This window comes from Panthera uncia, chromosome E3, assembly GCF_023721935.1.
Source record: "Panthera uncia isolate 11264 chromosome E3, Puncia_PCG_1.0, whole genome shotgun sequence".
Classification (NCBI taxonomy): domain Eukaryota; kingdom Metazoa; phylum Chordata; class Mammalia; order Carnivora; family Felidae; genus Panthera; species Panthera uncia.
Window position 1 is genome coordinate 16,999,587 of NC_064815.1, and position 23,473 is coordinate 17,023,059.

A 23,473-nucleotide genomic window follows, 5' to 3' on the forward strand; every position below is an offset into this window, starting at 1 on the left:
AGGACCCCCTGGATGGCTACCGAGCAGTCAGGGAAGAAAAAAACAGACTTTTATTCATCAGCGGGAAAGGAGGGCAGGTTTGGGCACTCAGGGCAGAGTGCAAGGCCCTTGTCCGGCTCCTTAGGCCCCTTTTTGGCAGCTCCTATGGGGTATGAGATCAGAAGTGGGAAGCCACGCCCTGCCTCCCTAGGCTTTGGGGTCCTTCAGCCTCTCCCAAGGAAAGCTGGGGTGAGGCGGGAGGCCGGAAGGGGCCGGTGGGGGGGGGGGGGCTTACATGTGTGTGCAGAACTGGAAAAGGAGGAAGAGGAAGGCCACTACCAGAGCACCCACTAGGATGTGATAGAAGAACTCAGAGTTGTATCCTGTTAGACAAGAAGGGGGAGATGGGGACCCTGGACTCACCTCCAATTGGAGGGCCAAGGGCAGCTCTCCTCCAGACCCCGGCAAGGAAGGAGGCTGTCTCAAGCTGGTTCATACCTGAGTTAACAAAGATGACGGGTTTCTCTCCAATAAACCGGGCCACGGCCAGGAGCCTGGCTTGGTCTGAGTCTGGGTAATCAAAGAAGTCAGGTCTGTCCAGGAAGAGCACAGACTCTGCTCCCCGGGTCAAGGTGTTGGCCCTCTGTGGGCTGGGTGCTAGGGAGCAAAGTCTACCTCAAGAATCCAGCAGACCCATGCCCTCTACCCCAAGAAGCTGAAGCCAACCCAGGACCCTGTCAGGCCACATGGCCTTAGCGTGGCTATGGAGGGGCTTGATTTTGTTCCAGGAATCTCTCAAGGATCAACTGAGCTCTCCATGAGAAGGCCCATGCTGGATGGAGAGAAATGTGGAGGGCAAGAGGAAGGCCCAGCCTTGGCCACCCAGCTCCTCGGGCAGATTGGCCCTTTAACCCCCAAGACTTTCTCCTTCCCATGGCTCCCGGGACAGCTTCCCACCTGTTTCTATGGCCCCCAGCCCCAGCAGCCACACCCACACCCAAGCCCACAGCCATAGCCTCATGACTCCTCTCCTCCTGTGACAGGGGTGGGGGCTCTGTGATGTCACAGCCTGGAGCCATTCTGATCAGGAACTCTGGGTTGAGGGGAGAAAGTACTGGAAGCTGGGACGAAGAAGAGGTGCATTTGTGTGTGGCAGGCAGTTCTTCCTGGAGGGAGGGCAGGGATAAACACCTCCAGTTACCCCTGGATCCACCGCTTAACACAGACGACTTATTTACCCATCACAGCAAGCCTGCCTGCATTATACAGAAAAGGGAACCGGGACAAAGAGGAGCAAAGAAAGTAATTTAGGCAATGCACACTTCCCAGGGGTGTGCATCTTTCTCTCGGACGCTCCCCTTTGCCTTGTGTCACCAAATTCAAGGGCCTAGGGATCTCTTAGGGGTCCGTTGAGGAAGACCCTGGGGTTGGCAGCCAAGAGAAATAGCAGGCTTTTACCACTAGGTGGCAGCAGCGTCCACGTTTGTCTGTTTCCCTCCCACCCGGGAGGCCCGGCTCCAGCCCTTCCAAGCCCTCCTCCCGCCTCTTCCCGCAGGTGCTGCAGGAAAAGGTACTGCAGGCGCGGGGGTTGTCAGAGGAACCCCCCCCCCCGCTCCCCCTCCCCCCGCCCATCTCGACGCGGGTCTCTTGGTCACCCACAGAGCCCTCGCAGGCTCCGCTCTCTGGGTGGGCTCCCCCAAGGGCCCTCCCATTTCCCATTTCCAGTCCCTGCTTTTCTCTATTTGTCACTTCCCAACAGCCACTTTCCGTCCTGCAGGCCCGTCTCAGCCTCTAAGAGTTAGCTCCCCTCGGATTGGCAGGTGGGCCTGTCTGTCACAGATGCGTCCCGCCCCACCCAAGCCCAAGGACACTTCAGGGTCTCCTCAGTTCCGACTACACAATTGCCTGCTCAACAATCTCTGACAGTGGCAGTTCCAGGACTTACCCCACACCAGGCATGGGTCTGTGGTGGGTTGGGACGTCCTCTGCCCTACGATGGAGGCACCCCCCCTCCGTCCCCCCATTTTCTTCTCTCTGGGCTTTATGGTTTAGGAAATAGAAGTTGAGCACTGGCAAGGACCTCCCAAGACTAAGGGGAGGAGACTAGATGGATAGACCCTGAGGGCAAGAAAGATGAGGGGTGGGGATCCAGTGGAGGGGGGGAAGAGGCAGACTAACATCTATGGGACCTCCTGTGGGACTGTTTCCCCTTCACTTCTCTCCCCAAAGTCACAGGCATGGGAGGAGCAGGGGGATGGCTGGGGGGAGGAGTGGGGGGGGGGTGGAGCAGGGTTCCCACCCCAGGCCTGTGTGCAACTGCTCCCCACCCCCTCCCTCGTTTAGTTGGGAGAAGGGGTCCAGAGCCTTTGGCCATTGGCGTGGATCTTACAGTTTTCTCAATTGCCCCAAAAGGATACAGCTGTCCTCTCTACCAGGAAAGGCCCTTTAGACACAGGCAGTGAATTATCCCTTCATTTATTCATCCAATCATTAGGTACATGTATTGAGCTCCTGCTATGTGCTGGGCTCCATGTATGGCTTCAATAGAAATCGCCAGGGCACGGTCTCTGCCCTCAGGGATCACAGGGGAGAGAACTCAGAGTATAGACGGACAACCCCTCAGGACTGTCTACACTCGCTGTCTCTGCTCCCTCACCTTTAATGTATTCTTCAACCCCTCCCAACCTGGTTTGGTCCCCACCACTCCACTGAGGCCACTTTTGCAAAGTCTACAAATGACCCTTTAACTTGCCAAATCTAAAGGTTACTTCCTCTGTCCATTCTGTCTCTCAGTAGGGTGCGCCTGTCCCTGCCTCACCAATTTTCAGGGTTCCTCCTTCTCCAGCCAGCTCAGCCTTGGACCTTCTTTCTGTCTATATTCTCTCTCCCTAGGTGATCTCATTCAGTCTCATGGCTTTAAATACCATCTATATGCTGGTGACTCACAAATGTATATTTCCAGCCTAGTCCTCTCCTCTGGGCTCCAGCCTCCTCTACCCAACTTCCTGCTTCATGTCTCTGTACGTCCAAAACCATCTCGAACTCAATAGATCCCAAATGGAATTCTTGGTTCTCCTATCACAAACTGGCTCCTGTTTTCCATCGCTGCGAACGGTCTCATTGTTCATCTAGATGCTCTGCTCCACACAAACACCCAGGAGTCAGTTCAACCCCTTCCTCCCTCCCCCCCTCCCCCGCCTCCTGACAAAGCCATCATCAGGACCTGTTGGCTCAATTTTCCAACATGAATCTCAAGTTCGCCCACTTCCCTCCCCCTCCGCTGCTGCCCACTGTCAACCCCATGCCTCCTCTGGTATTTCAACAGCCTGTAGACTGGTTGACTTCTGTTCACTCTTCCCTCAAGGAGAACAAACCAGAACACTCGGATCCACCACTTAAAACCCTCCAATGGCTTCCTGTGATGCCTAGTGAATTATGAACTTCTTACCCTGACCTGCAAAGCTCTTGCCCAGCCCTGTCCACTCCCCACCTCAGCTCTTGCCGCGACCTCCCTCCCTTGGCACATGCCACCCTTTGCACACGCCTGTGCCTACGACACGCTTGCCCTCGCACTTGAACCGGCCGACTTCTCCTATCTCCCGGGTCTCAGCTGAGAAAACACTTCCCCTGGGAAGAGAACTCCCACGGCCTTTTGACCATCTCCCGTCACCGCATCAATCTCACTGCACTGGAGGTGTCTCTTTGTCCGTCTCCCCTACAAGGCCGTGAAGCTAGAGATCATTGATCTTGGTCACAGTTGTCACCAGAGTATACAGTAGGTGTTCAATAAATATTTATTGGCTAAATGGATGGAAGAAAACCTTTCCACCTGTGAACATGCCGGGGCTCAGCACTGTCTGCCATTTCCCCTGCTATGGGCTTGAGCTCCAGCTTTATCCCTGTGTTCCTCCAATAAGGCTTTGTGTAGCTGGGCTTCTGAGCCTGAGCTAAGCTGTGAAAAGGGGCCACAGTGGAGGAGGCAGGACCGCTGGCTTCTTGTCCAGCTTGCCCCTCCTCTCACGCAGACCCAGATCTGCCTCACTCCAAACCTGCCGGCTCTGGTCCTGGACAGGGTCTCCGAGTCCTACTTCCTCTCTGATCCTGGACATCCCTGAAGGAAGCCTGATGGTTGCCTTTAAATACATATTATTTTAATGTATTCTTTTGAATAGGCAGGATGTGCACACGGTATAAAATTCAAAAGGTACAAAGGATGGAAAGTAAGTCTTTCCTATTCCTGCCCAAACCTCCCTCGCAGCAATCTCAGAGGTCAATGTAGTTACCACTTTCTTGGGCAGCCTTCCAGAGATAAGTTAGGCACACATAAACAAACATATATGAACTCTCTTCTCCTCATTCTGTACGTGCTGCCTTGTACCTTACTTTAAGTTAACCTGAGACCGCATGATGACTCTATAAGTACAAGCACAGGGGCCTCTTTCTTTGTCCTGGCTGCATACTATTTCATCGTATGAAATTGTGTCATCCCTGATTGAATGAATCCCCTGCCTGTGGACGCTTAGGTTGCTTCCAGTCTTTTGCTGTTGTAAATGCGCTGTGGTTAATAATCCTGAACTCCAACGGTTTTGCTCATGGGCCAGCATGAGGATAAATTCTAGGATTTATCTATAGGATAAAATTCTAGAAGTGGAATCTCTGGGTGGAAGAGTCTGTGTATTCGTCATCTTGGTATCCACCGTCAGAATGGCCTCCGCAGAGGGGGGTGCCCATTTACCCACAGCGTTGCACACGTTGTGTGTTAACAGATGCTTTGAGTTTTGTCATCTGGTAGGTGCTAAGTGCTATCTCAGTGTGGTTTGACTTTGCTTTTCTCTCATTAAAAAAAAAAAAAATCGTGCATTAAAAAAATACACATAACGGTCTTTCTTTCTTTCTTTCTTTCTTTCTTGAAGTAGACTCCATGCGCAGCATGGGGCTCAATCTCACGACCCCGAGATCAAGAGTTGGATGACCTACGAACTGAGCCAGCCAGGCACCCCAACAATATTTCCATCTTAAGCATTTGCAGGCATAAGGTTGAGTACTGTTGAGTATATTCACATGACTGTGCAGCCACGTTTCTCTTACTTTAAAATCACAATACTTAGGGAGGCCAATTGAGTGCTAGGCCTGCTTGGGGCGGCCTCCATGGCATTCCCTGGTGGGGGGTGGGGGAGACAGAACTGTACACAGGCATGACAAACCAGGGTGGTGAGAACTGAGTCTAAGATAGCACACTGGGAGCTAGGGGGTGTGGTGGGGATGCTCCAGAAAGGCTCCAAGGAAGAGGTGACCCAGGATGACCCCTGAAGGAAGGGAAGGTCTTCCAGGCAGTGGAGGTCCTGTGAGCAAAGGTCGAGAGACCTCAGGGATCCAGGTGTGTTCTAGGAACTGCAAGAACATTCCTGCCAGCCAGCCAAAGGTCATGGAGGTGACAAGATGGGAGAAGCCAGGGTCTTGGGCTGAATGGCCTTGACGGCCACCGTGAGAACTCTGAGGACTCAGTCTTAGGCAGGGATGGCAGGGTGGGGTTGGGGGATGGCGAGTTCGGGGCAAAGAAGAGCAAAGATCTCAGGCTGGAGTTTGACAGGCAGATGGCAGGGTTCAGGTGGGAAATGGCAGGCTGGTGTGGAGCTGAACTGCAAGGCTCAGGGGCATTCAGAGGGAAGCCGGACGGCCCTTCCTGCCTGATGGACAGAATCGGAGATGGCAGGGGGTGGGGTGAGGGAGGGTGGATCCCCAAGGGAGATGCCATCCCTGAGAAGGGGACCCCGGCCCTCAGAGGCTAGGGTGCGCCACACGGAGAGACGCCTGAACGGCCACAGAGAAGAGGCTCGGACCTGTTTCCTCCCTCAGACGGTGAGGCTCCCCAAGCCTGGCTCGGGGACCCCCAGATCCCAGGCCAGCGACCGCGGGCGGATCAGATCCCCTCCCCCTGCCCACCCCTGGGTCACTGCGGAACTCTAAGCCCCGCCCCTACGGGTCTGGGGATGGGGGGGTCTGATTACCCACTCCCTCCCCGACACGCTCTCCGTGGGGGAGGGGCGTGAAGCTACTCGGGGGGAGGGGGGAGGAGGAGCGGGCGTCGCCATGGCAACCAGGCGGGTGGTCGGGCCCCGCGGACCCGGCCTGGAAACGAGGAGAACACAGGGCAGAGAGGGCCGCGGGCCCGGCGCGGGGGCGGGGGCGGGGGCGGAGGCCCGGGTCCCCGGGGAGTTGGGGAACACCGGGCAATTCTCGCTGCCGGTTACCGGTGGCGCAGGGAGCCCGTGTGTCTCCGAGTGTGTGCATGCGAAGTTCTCCGGGGTGGGTTTGTGCATGTGTGCGAGCGTGCACACGTGGGCGCAGGCGTGTGCGCGGGAGTGCCTGTGTGTGTGTGTGTGTGTGTGTGTGTGTGCACTCGCGTGCTCCCCTAAGTGTGCCCGGCGGACGGCGGCGGGAGAGTCCCGCCCCCTCCCCAGCCTCCGGCCGCCCCTCCCCGCCCCCCCGCCGCCTGCGCCGGCTGCTTCCTCGCCTCCACCTCGCTCACCCCCTCCTCCTCGCACTTTCTCCTGCTCTCCCTCCCTCCCTCTCGGCTCTCACCACCGGACTCCGCGCTCTTCTCGCTGGCCGCCCCGGGAATCGCCGGCTGCCACCGCCCAGCCTGTACCCGCCATCCCCCCCAGTGCTTGGGCACCTGTTGGAGGCAGAGACACAGGTGCAGAGGGCTGGGCCGCCGGGGGGGCGTGAGGGTGACAGCGAGCGTGTGTGTTAGCTTCTGTGCCGATGGGGTGTTTAGCTCCCCGGAGGCTGCAATTTCTGGCTCCTCTTGGAGAGCCAGTCTCAGTAGGAGACATCGGAGGCAGGGGTCCCGGGGTTGGGCTGCAGGGTTGGGGGGGTGGTACCAGGCAGGCAGGCAGGTCCTGGGGCTGAATGAAGGGGCAGTGGGCAATGAAAGCCTAGAGGGGAAGGTGACACCCGGTCCAGAGGAGTGCCTGGTGCAGAGGGATGGACAGAGCTTAAGAGAGATAGAGGAGGGGGCCTGTGGGGCTGCTTCCCGGCAGGCAGAGCCCAGGGGTGGGGTGGGGGAGCAGACGGCTGACCAGGAGGAGGGGCAGGAGCTGGGAAGATGACATAGGGACAATCCAAAGGCATGTGGGCATGGCTGAGGTGGCGCCAGGACTTATGGGGGGGGGGGGGGGGCTGGCAGGCCAGCCCCTGAGGAGCAAAGCTTGGGGTCTGGAGGGCCCAGGCCTCCTGCCTGCCCACCAGCTGGCACAGGCCACCCTCTCCCTGGACACCTGGGAAGGGAGGCCAGTGAGGGCCCCACCAACTGGGGAGGTTGCCTCCTGGCCCTCAGCCAGCAGACAGCAGGTATGAGGAGTCCGTCTTGGGCTCATGCTCTCCTGGACCTCCCTCCCGCAGCCAAGGGTGCTGCATGAGGGGCCGCAGGGGCGACCGCATGACCATCAACATCCAGGAGCACATGGCCATCAACGTGTGCCCCGGGCCCATCCGGCCCATCCGGCAGATCTCTGACTACTTCCCCCGCCGGGGACCAGGACCCGAAGGCGGGGGCAGGGATTTCAGGGAGGCCCCTGCTCGTCTGGCCCCCCTGGCCCTGGCCCCCCCTGCAGCCCTCCTTGGGGCCACCACGCCCGAGGAGGGAGCCGAGGTGGACAGCTACGACTCGGATGATACCAGTGAGTCTGGGGGCTTGAAGGGCCCTGGGGCTAACGGGGGGGGGGGGGAGGGGGGGGCTGGGGGGGGCGGGGGGGGGGGGGGGGGGGGGAACGCCTCAGGGCTGTGGAAAGGGGCTGGGGGCCCTGCTGGGCGCATTGGGGGAGGCAGGCCCACCACGGCTGCAGTCAGTGTGGAGGCTACAGTTTCAGCAAGGCTCAATATTCAATATTTCTGCTGAGACACTCAACCACCCACACAGCCCCAGTCACGGCCCAGCCAGGGACCCAGATGCGCGCACACACTCGCAGGCTGACAGACACAGCCGGGCACACACCTTCACCGCCAGCGCAACAGCCCGTCTGCCCACCGGTCTCACACACCTGTCTTCACACACTGACTCTTCCCTCTTCTGCAGCCGCCCTGGGCATGCTGGAGTTTGACCTTCTCTACGACCAGGCCTCCTGCACTCTGCACTGTAGTATCCTCAGGGCCAAGGTGGGTTCTCCCCGCCCCCCAAGCCTTGGCCCTGTTTGCCTCGCACCCTGGGAGGGGTGAATTTCCACCTTTCCTTCCCTGGGCTGGATCCCTTCTCCTTCCCCCTCCCCCTATCCCCCAGCACCCTTCTTCTTGACTCTCCACAACCACTCTGCAGAGGGAGGGAGGGAAGGAGAGAGGGAGGGCTGGGAGCCTACAGCCCTCTTCCCTCCGCTCCCCTGCAGGGCCTCAAGCCCATGGATTTCAATGGCCTGGCCGACCCCTACGTCAAGCTGCACCTGCTGCCTGGAGCCTGCAAGGTAACGTCCTCCTTCCTCCCCTAGCCTGACCCGGCCTGTGGGTCTGCCCCCAACCTTCCCCTACCTTCAGCCTCCACGGGTCAGGGGGACATGTCCTGAGAATGTTTGCCCCCACACCTCAGGCCAATAAGCTAAAAACTAAGACTCAGAGGAACACGCTGAATCCCGTGTGGAATGAAGATCTGACGTACAGTGGGATCACGGATGATGACATCACCCACAAGGTGCTCAGGTGAGCGCTCCATTCTCCCTGTTACCAAGCATTCCATCTCAGCTGTCCTCTGGGACAGCTGTTATTGGCACCTTCTTTGGTTGATCTGCCTCCCATTAAGTGCCTCTCAGATGCTCAAGAACAATCACGGGCTCCCCATCCCCTTCGGCAGTAGGCCAGAGGTTTCCCTGGCATTCCTGTTCCCCAAATATCTCCTCCTACTGCTGCTCCAACAGAGGACTGCTGTCTTCGGAGTGGTCAGGTTCTATGCTCCTGACCTTTCCCTGTTGTGTCTCTTCCATGGAAAGTGCTCCCCGCTTCCTCTCTCTTGGCCAGACTAAATCCCACTCAAAATTTAGGCTGTGCCTCTTCCTGGAAGCTTTCTCTGGTCACCGAGACCCCTCCTCAGAGTCCCTGACAAGTCAGACCTGTGTAGCAACCATGCTGTTGCCTGTGTCTCCCTAACATCCATCAGGACAGGAAACCTGCTCCATCACCCCAGGAGAGGGAGCTGTGGGGGGTGTAGTCCCCGACCTGAGTGAAGGGCAGCAAAACCCAGGCTTGGGAGACCTTTATCGGCGCTCTTGGCAAATTGGGAAACCAGGGGAAGGTTTGTACGGGGGCAGGCGCACAGTCAGGGTTGTGTTTTGGAGATCGCCCTGATGTTGGCTGTGAGGCAGACTGGAGGGAAGAACAGACCTGACTCCAGGAAGGCTGGCCCATCTTTCAGATGGGAGAGAATTAGGCCCAATAACTGAGTGCTCACTAGTGCTCCCAGCCCTGGGCTATGCGTCTTTATATTTATTTCCCTTGATCCCAATAGTTGTGGGAGGTAGGTACTCATTATCTCCATTTAGAGGTGGGAATTGAGGTAGAGGGAGCTTAAGTGACTTGTCCAAGGTCACATAGGTGGCCAGCAAGTGGCAGAGCTGGGGTATAAATATCCCTACATGACATAGCTCCTCGAGAGCATCAGGACAAAAGAAAGTGCAGGGGGCTGCAGAAGGGGACGCATGGAACTAAAAGCAACCATTGCTTCATGGCTGGGCTCCCGTATCCCTCCCAGGCTGGTTCCCCGGCTCCATGCAGAAAAGGACAGGAGCGTCAGAGGAGGTGTGGGATCCTTGTCCCGCTGCGCAAGGCTGCTCAAGGCCCTTCTAGCCCTCACATACTGAATCTGTGACCCACATCCACCAGTGCATGCCCTGGGCACATTCAGTTGGATCCTGTCCCCAGGCTCTTGAGTGGAGGCAGTGGAGGGTAGTGGGCCTCAAGATCTGAGGGCTTCCTACAGTGGCGGCGCAGGTCCTGATGGACCGGGGATGGCCTGGGCAGCTGGAAAGGGAGGGGTGGAGGAACAGGGCAAATCAAAGCACCCTTCTCAAGCTCTGGGCCTGGTGCTCACCACACGGCCCGTGAGACAGGCGAGGCGCAGAGTATTTAGGGTACAGCTAGCACTGGCTTCAGGTGCTCAGACTTTGGTCGGAGGACCCTTCTCTTCACACTGGAGCAGGTTCAGGTACGCCAGGGGGCCCTGACCCTGCAGTTCCCTGCCAGGATCTCCGTCTGTGACGAGGACAAGCTGAGCCACAATGAATTCATTGGGGAGATCAGAGTACCCCTCCGCCGCCTCAAGCCTTCACAGAAGAAACATTTTAACATCTGCCTTGAGCGCCAGGTCCCGGTCTGTGTGGGGCTGTGGGGTGCCGGGTGGGGGGAGCGGGCCCTGGGGAGGCCAGTTTCCAGAACCTTCTCTCTGCCCCCTCAGCTGGCTTCACCCTCCTCCATGTCAGCAGCGCTGAGGGGCATCTCCTGTTACCTGAAGGAGGTGAGGCACCTCACAGGGACCGCATCTGGGTGGGGGGTGGTGAGGATGCAGGCTGACCCCTGCGTCTGCCCCACAGCTGGAACAGGCAGAGCAGGGCCCCGGGCTGCTGGAAGAGCGTGGGCGCATCCTGCTGAGCCTCAGCTACAGCTCTCGGCGCCGGGGGCTGCTGGTGGGCATCGTGCGCTGCGCCCACTTGGCCGCCATGGACGTCAATGGCTACTCCGACCCCTACGTCAAGACGTGAGCCCACCCCTCCCTCCCCAGGGAGCCTGACCTCTGCCCCATCCTCCCCCGGGGCTTCTCCTGTCCCTAACCGCCCCACTCCACTGCCACCCCCTCCTCGGCAGGTACCTGAGGCCTGACGTGGATAAAAAATCCAAGCATAAAACGTGTGTGAAGAAGAAGACTCTCAATCCAGAATTTAACGAGGTAAGTAGGGCAGGGCTCAGAAATCAAGGGGGGCTGACGCTCGGGACAGGGGCCAGGGCCTCAGGGAAGATGTGGCCTGCTCTGCCCCAGGACTTCTTCTACGAGATGGAGCTCTCTGCTCTGGCCACCAAGACCCTGGAAGTCACAGTCTGGGACTATGACATTGGCAAATCCAACGACTTCATCGGTGAGGAGGGAAGCCTGCTGGGTGGCGCTGATGGAGGTGGGGGGGGGTGCAGACCGGCAGTGAGATGGACCCTGCTTTTGCCTGCCTCTCCCTGCTTCCCAGGTGGCGTGTCCCTGGGGCCTGGGGCTCGGGGAGAGGCCCGGAAGCACTGGCGTGACTGTCTGCAGCAGCCGGACGCAGCCCTGGAACGCTGGCACCCCCTCACCAGCGAGCTGCCCCCTGCGGCCGGGGCTCTCCCCTCGGCCTGAGCGGGACCACACCTGCCCAGCACAGGGCCCCCCCCCTCCCCCGGGGCCAGGTCCAGTACCCAACCTTCGCACGAGTGTGTTGCACGTTTACACGGGGTGGAAGCCCCGCCCCCCACTACCTGTCTTATTTTGTGAGAGTCTGCGTGACCGTGGGTCTGTCTTCTCGTGAGGGACCGTGGAGATCTATATTCACATATGCAAACTTCCTCCTGCCTGACTCGCTACTACGCAAATATGCAAACACCCATCCTGTGCACACCTGCAGGGGGCTGCGCTCCTCTCTCCTGCCTCTCCAGGCTGCCCCGTCCCCCTCGGCCCGCAGGGAGGAGGTCGGATTGGGGGGGGGTTTGGAGGAGGAGAATGTTTCCAAAAAAGAGGACAAAAAACAAAAAAGAGCCACTCCTTTAATACAGAATCTTCGTTAAAAACCAACCAACCAACCAACCTAGCCCTGTACAGCTGCCCTTTTAAGTGGGGGGCCACTGCAGGGTCTCTGCCTCTCGGAGAGGTGGCAGTGCTCCTGGCCACTCATTTAAATAACTGTCCCCTGGATGGGGCTGGGATGTGAGGGCAGGGCCTGTGCCCTCCCCAGTGGGGACCCACCTTCCAGGGGACGTTCGTGCATGTTTACGCCTTTTCTGATTGTGTCAGTGGCCGCAGCATGGCAACTGGGCGTCAATAAACGTCTCTGCGGAAGCTGGGGGCTCGTGTGTGCTGGCATCGGGCACGGGGCAAGGGCTTGGCCGGGGGTGGGGGTGGGGGTATCACTCCGGGATGTCGATCACCAGGTCATCATCCCCGTCCAGGGCATCGTCCCCGCTGCCCGCGTCGCTGAACATCTGCCGAGGGACGGCGCTGAGGATCGTGGGGGGGAGGCATCTTGGGGGGCGGCAGTGGGGCCAGGGCTGCCCCCACCCCAGCCCCAGAACCCCGGCCTGGGAAAGTCAGCGGCCCTCCCACAGGGCAGTCAGGGGGTCCCACGGCCATCTGCAGCAGGGGGAAGAAACACAGGGTGGGCTTGTCAGGGAGGCACTGGAATCCAGGGGGCTGGCAGTGCCTCCTAAGGCAGTTCTGGGGGATGGGGAAGGGGGCAAAGGTTCATTCAAGGGGTAGTGGACACAGCTGGGCTGGCCAATGCTGGAATCAGGGGCCTGCCCCACCTCAGCCCCTTGAGCCTCGAACCAGCAAGTGCCTGGAGGTGAGGGGTGGTGATGGAGGCGGTGATGAGGGTGGTGGTGGTGAGGGGTCTTACAGAAACCAGGAGGGGAAGGCCTGGCCCTGCCCTCTCCAGGGAGGCACCTTGGCTGCCCCTGTGTCGGCACTCACAGCCGGTCAGAGTCAGCCTCCGGTACCTGCCTGCCCGCCCGCCTCTGGGCACCCCAGACCCCACTTTGCCAGCACTGGCCTCCTCTCCTCCTCTTACTTCGGGACTCACTGGTTAGGTGGAGGGTGTCCGAGGTTCTGCCCCCCCCCCCCCTGCCGCGGGAGGTTTCTACCTCTTATATCTTGGATGGGCCCCTCCTTGGGATACCCGCAGCCGCTGGCCCAGGCCAGGCCCTCCTCTCACAGCTCACCTGGGCTACGGTCCCAGCCTCCTAACTGGACTCCCTGCCTTCAGCCTCTCCCAGAGCCAGCTCTTCCTCCACACTGCAGCCAGAGTGAGCTCTCTAAAACACAAACCTGAGCACGTCACTCCTCCACACAAGGGAAAGGCTCCTCGCTGCCCTTGGGACAGGTGGTAAGGCGTGCCTGAGAACAGGCCGGTCCCTCCACCTGGAGTGCCTTTTTCTATTTACCAAAAGTCCTGCTTTGTCCTCTGAGGCTGAGAAGTGGCCTCTGTCCTGCCCGACCCTCCAGCCTCACCGTCGCCGGATGTCCTCCCCACAGAGAGCTCTGGGGGGGGGGGGTCTCACCCTTTGCCCGTGGGCACAAACTGAGCACCTGCTCTGTGCCAGGTGATTTCCATGAACGGTCTCTGACCACTCCGAACACCCTCGAAGGGAGGGGAGGTCATGGGCCAGAGGAGGAATCTGAGACTTGCAAAGGGAGACTTTTAAGGCACAGGGCTCCTGGGACCCCAGTGGGCAGTGTGTCCCATCTGGCCCCAGGTCGGTGTGGCAGGAAGCGCTTATATGTGTCTTTACGGTGTCCCTGGGATTGCTTTCACACCTTCAGCCCTCAGGCTGCTGTCCTTGGGGTGGCGGTGGCTTTTACCTCCTGGTCGGTGCCTCCAGGTACAAGAGTCTGCTGGGACCAGTGATAGACAGGAGGCCCAGCTCCATGAGGAAGCCTCCTTCCTCTGGCTGCCACCACTGGATCCCCACCCTCGTCCCCACAGCCCACACCTGCTTGGCCTTACTCAATGGCTGCCTCTGTGTGACCGAGAGCACTCCTGTTTACCCACAGCTTACCAGGGACCGTGCACTGGGCTATGTGTTTTCTCTTCTTTAACTCACTTTATCCTACACTAACCCCACTGAACAGAGAAGAAAGTCGAGGCTCAGAGGGACAAATGACTTGCTCAATGTCACAAGGTGGGTGCTTGGAGGACCTGGGACTCAAACCCACTCTGACTGAGGCCAGGGCTCTTAACCGACCTGTTCCTGTCTTTGTGCCTGTCTCTTGTCTCCTCAGACGAAGTCACCAGAAAGTTCAGTGACCCCCCCACCCCTTAACAGGACATCCTGGCTCTGGATACCCAGGCCTTCTGCGGCCCCACCTCACCCTGTCTTTCCTTCCGACGTCCTTCTCTCTTCTCACTCCTGCGTCAGCCCAAACAATATTCTCACCATGTCTCTCGTCTTCCTTCCACTCCTGCTCAGCCTGCAAATTTCCAAATCTCACTTTCCCTGGGCCCAAATATGACCTCTTCTTGGAGGCCTTCCCCAACTTATCCCTTCCTCCACCACAGCAACAGATCCCAGCCCCTCTCTCAACCAACCTTCTCGCGCCGGTATGATCAGAACTTAGCTCTTCAGGACCCAGCACTTTAGAAAGCCTCAAACCGCCATGCCACACCCCTACCCATCCGCTCCAGGCTTCGCTGACCCCTGCTTTCTCCACCATCCTGCCCTACAGACAAGAAGCAAAATCCCTGCCAAGGAGATCGAAGGGCCAGCATTATCACGCATTATCTACCCATTTCTCAGGCTCAAGACCCAAGGTCACCGAAGGAGTAAGAGACACAGCTGAGATGTGAACTCCAAAACCCACACTCCTAATCGCCACAAAGCGACCTTTCAGTTTGCTCCTGGCTCCAGGGCCTTGTGTCTACAGTCTACCCACTTTGAAAGCTGTCCTGCCCAGTCTGAATTCCACTTGGATTCAGAGCTGGGAGGGCACTGTGTCCTCTGTGCCCCATCTCTCCTGGGGCTCAGTGCACAGGCCTCTTCTGTTCTCCATCCACGTTCTCACCCAATAATCGCGCCCGCCTCCACGCTGATGACTTCAAAATGCGCACCCACGAGCCCCAGGCTCATGTTCCTCTGTTGTCTGGCTGGCATTTCCAGCCAACATCTTGATGCATCCACAACCAAACTCGTTTTCCCTCCCAAAGCTGCTCCTCCCAGATCTCCTGGTCCCAGAGAAAGGCTAGCCCACTTCCTCCCTGGCTCGGGATCCACACCCTGGACTCGCCCTTGCCTTTGCTCTCTCCCACAGCCTGTGCTGGTCTTCCCATGGCTCAATCTTTGAAATCGATCCAGCAGCCACTTCTCAGCGGCTCTACCCGCTTCCCCGCAGGAGCCTCCCCGGAGGTCTCCCCGATTCATCCTGACCCAGCCCCTCCCCAGTCCACTCTCCACACAGCAGCAAACCACGTAAACTGGAGCAGATTCCTCTCTGACAGACCTTCTACCATGGCTCCCCGCTTTATTTGCAGCACAAGTAAAATCTTTACGACACCCGGAAAGCTCTCCACAATCCTGCCCCTTGGTTATTTCTCTGATCTACTCACTCCCCCACCTACCCCTCCTTTGCCTCCGACCACACCGACCTCCTTCCTGGTCCCTGAACAAGCCAAACACCCACCCTCCACGGGGCCTTCGCGTTGCCTGTTCTCCCTGGAACACTTTCCCAGAGAGCCGCATGGCTGGTTCTCCTTTCTTTTAAGCCTCTGACCGAATACCGTCCCAGACCAGACCCCCATTAAGTACCAGCTCCTATCTACCCTGGAGTTTCCCATGCTCTTCACCTGGCTCCATGTCTTAGCACTGCCACCGATTTATCGGGTCTATTTTCCCCCGCTCTTGCTAGAACAGGGATTTCTTGTCTCTTTTGTTTACTACTGCATCTGCAGCACCTAAGACAGCACCTGGTACATAGTTGGTGCTCCAGAAACCCTTGTTCGTCACTCATTCATTTACAGATGCAAAACTGGAGATCTAGAGGGTCAGAGAGACCTGCTCACGGTCACGTGGTTTTTAACTGGTGCAGCCTTGACTGTCCACAACTTTGCCTGTCCCCTGGGACTGCCTGGCATCACAGAACAGCTATGAAAAACGAGACTGGCCTCCAGGAGTCTTCACTCTGAGTCCCACAAGGCTGGTCCTACCCCTCATTTTTCTCCTCACCAAGCCTATGGGCCAGCACTTCTCTGACCTGGCCCTCGGCGCCCGGCCCTGGGTTGGGCCCCCAGAAGCCCTAAATCAATCCCTGGAAGTTTTTGGACCGGCCCCAGCCCCTGTCTTGAGCCTCCCTCAGCTGGCTGTCCTCCTGCCATCCTGGCCCCTCCCTAACATTCCCCAATCAGGGTACCTTGAGTTTCCGGGGCAGGCGGGGCCGTTTCTCCCGCTTGGGCCTCAGGGGGCTGGGCTCGGGCAGCTGCAGGGCCAGGTAGTCGGAAGGGAATGGGGGGTAGGGGGGGGGAAGCCAGCTGCAGGCAGGAGTCAGGGGGATGGAGATGGGAAATGGAGTGGATGGGGTGGGGGGTGAAGGGAAGAAACGCAAACAGGAGGAAGAATGGAAAAACAAGAGATGGTGATGAGTGTGGCTCCTGAGAACAGAAGGGGAGGGGACAGCAGCAGGACTTTGTCCTGAGCTCTGCTCTCCTCAGTCACGTCTGTCCCCCATTCCTACGCCAGAGAGAAGCGGGCAGCCCCGACTCACACCCCTCCAAGGAACGCTTGCTGGTCACACCCAGACAGATGCCCCCAGGGCTGGGCCGGCCTCACCCCTCATGAGGCCCATCTGCCCAAACGATGCCCACCTTCTTCCCAGGCATCTCACTTATACTTCCCACCCTTGACCCCAACTCACCGAGCTCAGGTATGGGGAGGGGGCCCCCGAGGCCTGAAGGGGAAACCCTGTTGAAGGAGGCAGGGAGAGGCTGGAGGGGGAGGGGACACCCCCCAGTGGAGGGCTTCTCTTCCTGGAGAAAGGACAGGGGAGGGGGCTGGTCAGAAGCAGCTAGGAAGCCCAGGTACCCCCCCTACCCTCCACCCCCAGAGAAGAATGATGGCTTCTTCTCACCTCTTGGGGGCTGGCGTGTCCGACAACTTGGGTGTTCCCTCTGTCTCGCTGTTATCTGAAGATGCAGTGGCATCTGAGTCTGTGAGGGGGGAGGGCTGATCAGTGGGGCAGCGGGGGGAAGGGGGTTCCAGTCTACCTCAGAGAGGTGCAATCTCAACTCTATGGAAGGGGCCCAGGGAATCTGACTCCCCAGATGGCACATACACGCTATGCTGGGAGGCCCACAGCCTCTCCAGCTTCCTGAAACGTCCTTGACAATGGACTTCCTGCCTGGACTCCATCATAACACATCTGTCAAGCACTTAACTGTGTGCCAGGCTCTGAAAGAGTGTTCTGGGTCACTGCTACTCCCTGTCTTCATAACCAACCAAGGGGGAAGACGAGGGCATCACATCCATTTTCCATAGGAGGCCACTGTGGCTCAGAGAGCAAAGTGTAGAGCTGGGACTTGAACCCACATCTCTGACTCCTTGACCACTTTAGACCACTGGCCTTTATTAGGTCGGGCCACCATCAAAATCACCTCTAAGCAATCTCACCTCTCCCTCCACCCACTGAGTACTTCAATTCCAGAATGATCTAAAGGTAAAGTCGATCACGGCCTTCCTGGTGACGTTCCCCACTGCCTGCAAGCACTCGGAGTGCTTCTTAATCTGGTCTCAACCTACCTTTCTGGTCTCCCAACCAAACTGTACTATCCACATCATGCCCACCTATGTTCTCAAAAAGAAATTCATCTCTCGGTTCTGTACTTCACCTCGAAGGCCCACGGTTCATTTCCAAATAACTGACAGGGGCACCTGTGTGGCTCAGTTGGTTAGGCGGACAACTTCAGCTTGGGTCATGATCTCACAGTCTGTGAGTTCGAGCCCCCACATTGGGCTCTGCGCTAACAGTGTGGAACCTGCTTGGGCTTCTCTCTCTGCCCCTCCCTACCTCTCACACGAAATAAACTTAAGAAACAAAAAAACCCCTGAGACCCGTGATCATATGCTGTTCCCAATTTCCCTGCTCAGAGAGATCCTTTAGGAAGCGGATTAAATGCTACCTCTCTGGGAAAAATCCTTCTGGAATCCTTCAGGCTCAGTTAATTGCGGGCTCTCCCACAACTCGCTACTCTCACTTGTCATGGTTTTCCTCACACTGTGTTAAGATGTGTCGTGTGTGGGTGTCTCCCTGACCAGACTGTGGGCTTTTCCCGGATAGGAGTGCTGGCTGACAGCTGTGGCTGTCACCCCTCAGATTCACTCCACTGTGACCGTGAACTTGCTGGTTTTCTCATAGCTCCTGTCCCGAAGTCCCCCTCAAACAGCAAACTAACTGGAAGATCTCAGGAAAGGAGTAGACAGACAATGATAAACAAGAATAAAAAGCCAAACGTTTTGCCTTGACCTACACGAGCTGGCTCCTGCCTATTTCTCTGATCTCACGCGTCATCCGCTGTCCTATCATACATAAACAAATGGGCGGCGTGTGTTCCAATAAAACGTTACAAAAGCAAACAGCCTCGTTGACTGTTGCTTGCCCACCCCTGCTCCAGACCAGTGTTTAAAGGCACCGTGGGGAAGAGGTGACCATATTTCAAATGAGTTACATGGACCGAACCCTGGAACAGGACCACAAACGCCCACCTTTATACTTTTTCAAACTGTGGGTCTCAATCCATTAGTGGGGTCATCAAGTCAATTGACTGGTTTGCAACTAGCATTAAGTTTAAAAAAAAGAAAGAAAGAAAGAAAAAAAGAAAGAAAGGAAAGAAAGAAAGAAAGAAAGAAAGAAAGAAAGAAGTCTACACACCAACAGAACAAATTGTATACAATGATCTTAACACTGTTTCATTAAATTGTTTTATAAGTAAGTATGCACGGGGGACCTGGTCTGATGTAATGAGTCCCAGGCTCAAAACAAAGTCTGGAAACACTACATGCTTCAGCCCTGCTGCTCTCCAGACAGCCTGGTCCATTCTTCCCTCTGCCTTTGTCATTTCTTCCACCTGAAAATCTCTCCCTTCTATCTTTCCAAGATTGATTTCTGCTTCTTATCTCGTTCTCAGCTCAAATATTACTTCCCGAAAAAGGCTTTTCTTGAGCACTGTGGACGCTCCCTGTCACCTGCTTTTACACGGTCTGCAAACTAAGAATGGCTTTTACATTTTCAAATGGTCGGGGGCAGGGATAAAAAAAATGCTATTTATGACATGTGAAAATTACATGATATTCAAATTTCAGTGTCCATAAATACAGTTTTATTGAAACACATCCAAGCTCATTTATTTACAGATCACCTCTGGCTACTTTTGCACCACCACAGCAGAACTGGGTAGCTGCAACAGCTCTGCAAAACCTGAACGATTTATTACCTGGTCCTTTACAGAAAAAGCTTATCAACCCCTGCTCTGCTCCAATCACTACCATACAACCCTGATTTTATTCCTTTCACATCTGAGACCCTAGCTGCTTTGCTTTCCTATCACCCTCAACCAGAATGCGAATTCCACTGTATCCCCTGTGCAAAGCAATAAATGCTTGAGTGAAGGATAACCGATAGATTTAAGAACCACCGGAGGTTTTTATCAGCCTCCGCAGCCTAAAAGGAGGGGCCCAGGAGGCTTGCTGAAGTGCCAGGAGCCATGTCCTCCAACAATTTTTCATGACCTTGCTCACCAGAAGAATCTTCATCCACGTTCTCGTACTGCAGAAGTCGGTCTAGGAGGAAACTAAGGGAAGAGGCGGGGAGAACAAGAGTGTTGGTTGCCATCTCAGTAACATTCTCCCGGAACCCTGTCCCGTCCAGCCGGCCCGTTGGATCCTTGCAACAGCCCCAAGGAAGGCGCCATGCATTTGTGGCCTAATTCCAAGGACAGGGTCCGAATGTAGATCCACAGGAGCCACATCACCCGCAGGCATTCCCCTTCCCCCCACTCCCCCACCCCCACCGTGTCCCACCTCTTATCCCGGGACACCTTCAGCAACTTCCTCTGCGCCTTCCTCAGTTCCTCCTGGAAGCACTCGTGTTCCTGTATCACAGGCAAGGTGGGGCGCTGAGCCAACGGCCACCCGTAAAGACGCCCGGGACCTGGGGACAGCTCACTCCACTCCCCTTTACACGTGGGTAAACTGAGGTTCTACAGACTCCAGGCCTCACCCCCCACAACCTCTCACGCCAGCACTCACGTAGATGAGGAACTTGAGCTTCCGCTTCAGGTTCCGGTACTTCTTCTTGTAGTCCACTTCGCCGTCCGCCGGCCCGTTCATGACCTGCCGCGGGAGCAGTGCCCCAGCAGTAGTCGGGCGTCCCGCTACCCGGAGCCTGCTCAGCCCGGGTTCTCACGCCTCCACTTCCGGAGACTCCGCAAGGCTGTGTCCGCTGGGACTACAACTCCCGGCGTACCCTGCGCCCAGGGATCTTAACCACAGGGGCTGCCCTCTTAGGGAACACCGGCAAAGGAACGTTGCTTCCAGGGGCTACGCTGAAGATGGCGTCGCAGCGACGCGATGAGGTCATAAAGATGGCGGACGACGGAGGCACGTTTACTGATTCCAGATGTGCTTAGCAATCGGAAGCCGCAAGACTTGCCTCCAGGGATTCCTAGTTTTCAGGCGAGGATAGCCTTTTCCATCTGTCTTTCGAAATCACAGTCGCCTAGCTAGGGCCTGTGACCACGAGAGGAGGCAATGTCGCAGGTTGATTACGTTACACCCAAAGGTTGCGGGCGCCCAGTCGGTTTCTAACGAGAACTTGAAAAAACGATTGGTCCTAAGAAAAGGAGCCGCGAGACCCTCCAACTACCCGAGGAAAACAAGTTTTGTCTGGCAAAGTTCTCGGTCCAAGCGACCCGCCACCGACCCCCAACCGTCCCTCCCCTCACCGCGTCACGACCCTCCCGAGTGCGCAAGCTCCTGTCAAACGCGGTGACGGAGGCCGAGAAGAAAAAAAGGCGGGAGCCACCAATCCCAGGTGGAGCAAAATGGCGCGGGAGAACGAGATGCAGGAGTTCATCCGCAGCTTCTTCCGAGGCCGCCCGGACCTCAGGTGCACTAGAGACTGGAATTGGGGTTGGAAAGGGCAGGGGCGGGACGGGGACTCCGTCTTGACACATGTCTCCTCAGCACGCTCACGCACTCCATAGTGCGGCGGAAGTTCTTGGCTCACGCGGGCCGCGACCACCTGGAACCCGACGAGAAGCAAGCACTAAAGCGGCTGGTGGAGAAGGAGCTGCTGAAAGTGCAGGTGTGGGCGCGAGCCTGGGCCGCGGGAGGCGGGGCTTGTTGCTGAGGAGGAGGGGCCTGGGATGGCGTAGGGAACACAACCTTCCTACACGTTTTGACCTCTTGCTCCCACGCAGGTGGATGAAGCAGGTGCCAGGGAAGAGAGGCCAGATCTTGCCAAGAAGGCTAAGAGGCCTCCCACCCCCAGCAGTGGCCCTGGGAGAAAAAGGTTCCGTTTCAATTCGGAGTCAGGTTAGTGACTTTTGTATAGTTGGTTTATTCAAAAAGTATCGTGCATGCATTATATCCCAAAGCATTAGATGAGGGCACGAGGCCAGTGAGTCAGGAACCAGGAGCAGGGTGGACCGATTGATAGCTGTGTTTTCTGTTGCCCTTCCCTCCATCTGTCAGAGGTAACCAATACCAAGTGGAGGGAGAAGGGACAGGAGGAACCCATCCCAACCTTCTTTTCTCTCCATATTCCAGAGCCCAGCTCTGCAGCCTCCAGTCCAGACTGTTTTGGCCTCTCAGCAAAGAATGGGATGTCAGCAGAAGTCAGTTCAGCAGAGGAGGAGAGTCCAAAGCGAGCCTCAAGGAAAGCAGTTGAGGAGAGCAGTGATGAGGAACAACAGAGGGACCTGGCTGCAAAGACTGGATTAGAGAGGGAGGTGAAGGAGAGCAGTGGGGAGGAGGAAGAGGGCTCCACCAGAACAAGTAAGGTCTCAAAGGAAGAGAGCAGTGAGGAAGATGAGGAAGGGGACGAGGAGGAGTCCAGAGGCAGGATTGGGAAGAAACCTGTGACAAAGAAGAAGCAGGCACCAGGCAAAACCTCAGCCAGTAGGAAGCAGGCCAGGGAAGAGAGTGAGGACAGTGAGGAGGAACCTGCCCAGAGGACAAGAAAGAAGGCGGAGGGAAAGAAAGGTGCTAAAAGCCACCAGGAAAGTGCAAAGGACAGTGAGGAGGAAGACACCATAGCCAAGAAGAAAGAGAACAGAGAGAAAGAGGAAAAGGATTGGAAAGCTGGAGCCCGGGGCAGTGGAGGGAAAAAGTCAGCTTGGGAGGAGAGGAGCTGCGAGCAGAAAAGCAGGGCAGCCAGGCTACTAGGAGACTCGGGGGAAACAGAGGAAGAAGAGGAAAAAGCAGCAGCAGGCAGTGGGGATAACAGCGGGGGAGATGAAGAGCCCCTGGTGCAGAGAAAGAGCAAGGACAGGACCCCGCAGAAAGGTGGGAAAAGGCAGAGTGGAAACAGCGAGGATGGGGAAGACAGCTGGAGAAAGGTGAAACCAACTGCTGAAGGTGCTGCAAAGACAGCCAAAGAGGGCGGTATCAGTGGTGAGGCGAGTGACTCAGAGAGGGAGGTGAGTGACAGTGAGGCAGAAGATAGCCCTAAGGGGGAGAGGGGGAACCGCTCTTCCAAGAAAAGCTCCAGGAAAGGCCGGGCACGAAGCTCCTCCTCCTCTTCCACAGACGGCAGTCCACAGTCCAAAGGCAGGAAGGTGAGGGTGAAGATGCGCTGGGAGGCCACCTTTAGGGAAGACGGAGACCTCGTCTCAAACTCTGAAGGTTTGGCCTTCAGCTGCTGTTTTTCCTTGCCAGGCTGGCTCCGGTCGCCGTGGTGAGGACCACCCAGCCGTGATGAGGCTAAAGCGCTACATTCGGGCCTGTGGTGCCCATCGAAACTACAAGAAGCTTCTGGGCCCCTGCCGCTCACACAAGGAGCGCCTCAGTGTCCTCCGGGCAGAGCTGGAAGCCCTGGGCATGAAGGGTGAGGCCGGGTGTGCCCTGGGGGCTGTGGGAGAGGGCCTTGGCTGCTGGGGAAGAGAGGATCATGAGCCTCTTCTGCCCCAGGCAATCCTTCCTTAGAGAAATGTCGGGCCCTGAAGGAGCAGCGGGAGGAGGCGGCCGAGGTAGCCTCCTTGGACATTACCAACATCATCAGTGGTTCAGGTGAGGGATTTCCTCCCACTCCCCAAGAGATGGGGCTAGGGTTTTCTCAACTGATCTCCTGCTTTTCCTGCCCCCCAATCTAGGTCGGCCACGCAGACGCACGGCTTGGAACCCTTCAGGAGAAGCAGATCCCCCAGGGGAGCTATACTGCCGGACTTTGGGCTCAGAGGATGAACAGCCCCGCCCCCCACCCCCAGACTGGTCACATATGCGTGGCATCATCAGCAGTGATGGGGAGAGTAACTGAGCTCCTCACCTTCCCCAGGAGGCTTTCCACTTGTAGAAAGCAGATATGCCGCCCGCCAACCCCCCCCCCGCTCCAATCTGTGCCTGCAGAGCAGAAGCTGCTTTCTTCAGAGGACTTTCTTCAAGGACACAAATTGTTGGGATCCTACTTCTCAGCTTCACGTTCTCAGTTTAAGGTGTTTACAGGGATTATTTTTTAAGACTCAATAAAGGAGTTGTTTGAATCACTTGGTCAAAACTGGTCCCCACTCGGGGGGTGCCTGGC

General features: G+C 57.1%; 4 protein-coding genes across 16 annotated transcripts; 2 read left to right on the forward strand and 2 right to left on the reverse strand.

The window, feature by feature from the left end:
• Positions 1 to 27: 27 nt before the first annotated feature.
• CE3H16orf92 (chromosome E3 C16orf92 homolog) lies at positions 28 to 1,343 on the reverse strand. Of its 3 annotated transcripts, XM_049638567.1 has the most exons (4): positions 937 to 1,343; positions 478 to 636; positions 275 to 362; positions 28 to 142 (listed from the first exon to the last, which is right to left on the reverse strand). In XM_049638567.1, the coding sequence occupies exons 1-4, from the start codon at positions 998 to 1,000 to the stop codon at positions 121 to 123; spliced, it is 333 nt and encodes a 110-aa protein (XP_049494524.1). In that variant the 5' UTR covers positions 1,001 to 1,343; the 3' UTR covers positions 28 to 120. The 3 variants fall into 3 exon arrangements, with proteins under 3 accessions (XP_049494524.1, XP_049494525.1, XP_049494523.1); XM_049638568.1 differs by lacking the exon at positions 275 to 362 and having other exon boundaries at positions 403 to 549; XM_049638566.1 differs by lacking the exon at positions 275 to 362 and having other exon boundaries at positions 403 to 636.
• Positions 1,344 to 7,353: 6,010 nt separating this feature from the next.
• Positions 7,354 to 11,752, forward strand: DOC2A (double C2 domain alpha). Its single transcript, XM_049638586.1, has 10 exons — positions 7,354 to 7,661; positions 8,057 to 8,136; positions 8,361 to 8,435; positions 8,558 to 8,667; positions 10,204 to 10,330; positions 10,415 to 10,474; positions 10,551 to 10,714; positions 10,822 to 10,903; positions 10,994 to 11,090; positions 11,193 to 11,752. The coding sequence occupies exons 1-10, from the start codon at positions 7,397 to 7,399 to the stop codon at positions 11,336 to 11,338; spliced, it is 1,206 nt and encodes a 401-aa protein (XP_049494543.1). The 5' UTR covers positions 7,354 to 7,396; the 3' UTR covers positions 11,339 to 11,752.
• INO80E (INO80 complex subunit E) lies at positions 11,725 to 20,065 on the reverse strand. 11 transcript variants are annotated; one of them, XM_049638578.1, is made up of 9 exons: positions 19,981 to 20,065; positions 19,753 to 19,823; positions 19,471 to 19,523; positions 16,808 to 16,886; positions 16,595 to 16,730; positions 16,094 to 16,159; positions 14,063 to 14,161; positions 12,913 to 13,005; positions 12,240 to 12,325 (listed from the first exon to the last, which is right to left on the reverse strand). In XM_049638578.1, exons 1-8 carry the CDS (start codon positions 20,059 to 20,061, stop codon positions 12,934 to 12,936), a joined length of 657 nt encoding a protein of 218 aa, XP_049494535.1. In that variant the 5' UTR covers positions 20,062 to 20,065; the 3' UTR covers positions 12,240 to 12,325; positions 12,913 to 12,933. The 11 variants fall into 11 exon arrangements, with proteins under 11 accessions (XP_049494533.1, XP_049494532.1, XP_049494534.1 ...); XM_049638576.1 differs by lacking the exon at positions 12,913 to 13,005 and having other exon boundaries at positions 11,725 to 12,325; positions 16,595 to 16,706; XM_049638575.1 differs by lacking the exon at positions 12,913 to 13,005 and having other exon boundaries at positions 11,725 to 12,325.
• Positions 20,066 to 20,754: 689 nt separating this feature from the next.
• Positions 20,755 to 23,432, forward strand: HIRIP3 (HIRA interacting protein 3). The gene is made up of 7 exons (XM_049638571.1): positions 20,755 to 20,839; positions 20,917 to 21,037; positions 21,153 to 21,267; positions 21,502 to 22,511; positions 22,612 to 22,780; positions 22,864 to 22,962; positions 23,046 to 23,432. Exons 1-7 carry the CDS (start codon positions 20,775 to 20,777, stop codon positions 23,207 to 23,209), a joined length of 1,743 nt encoding a protein of 580 aa, XP_049494528.1. The 5' UTR covers positions 20,755 to 20,774; the 3' UTR covers positions 23,210 to 23,432.
• Positions 23,433 to 23,473: the final 41 nt, after the last annotated feature.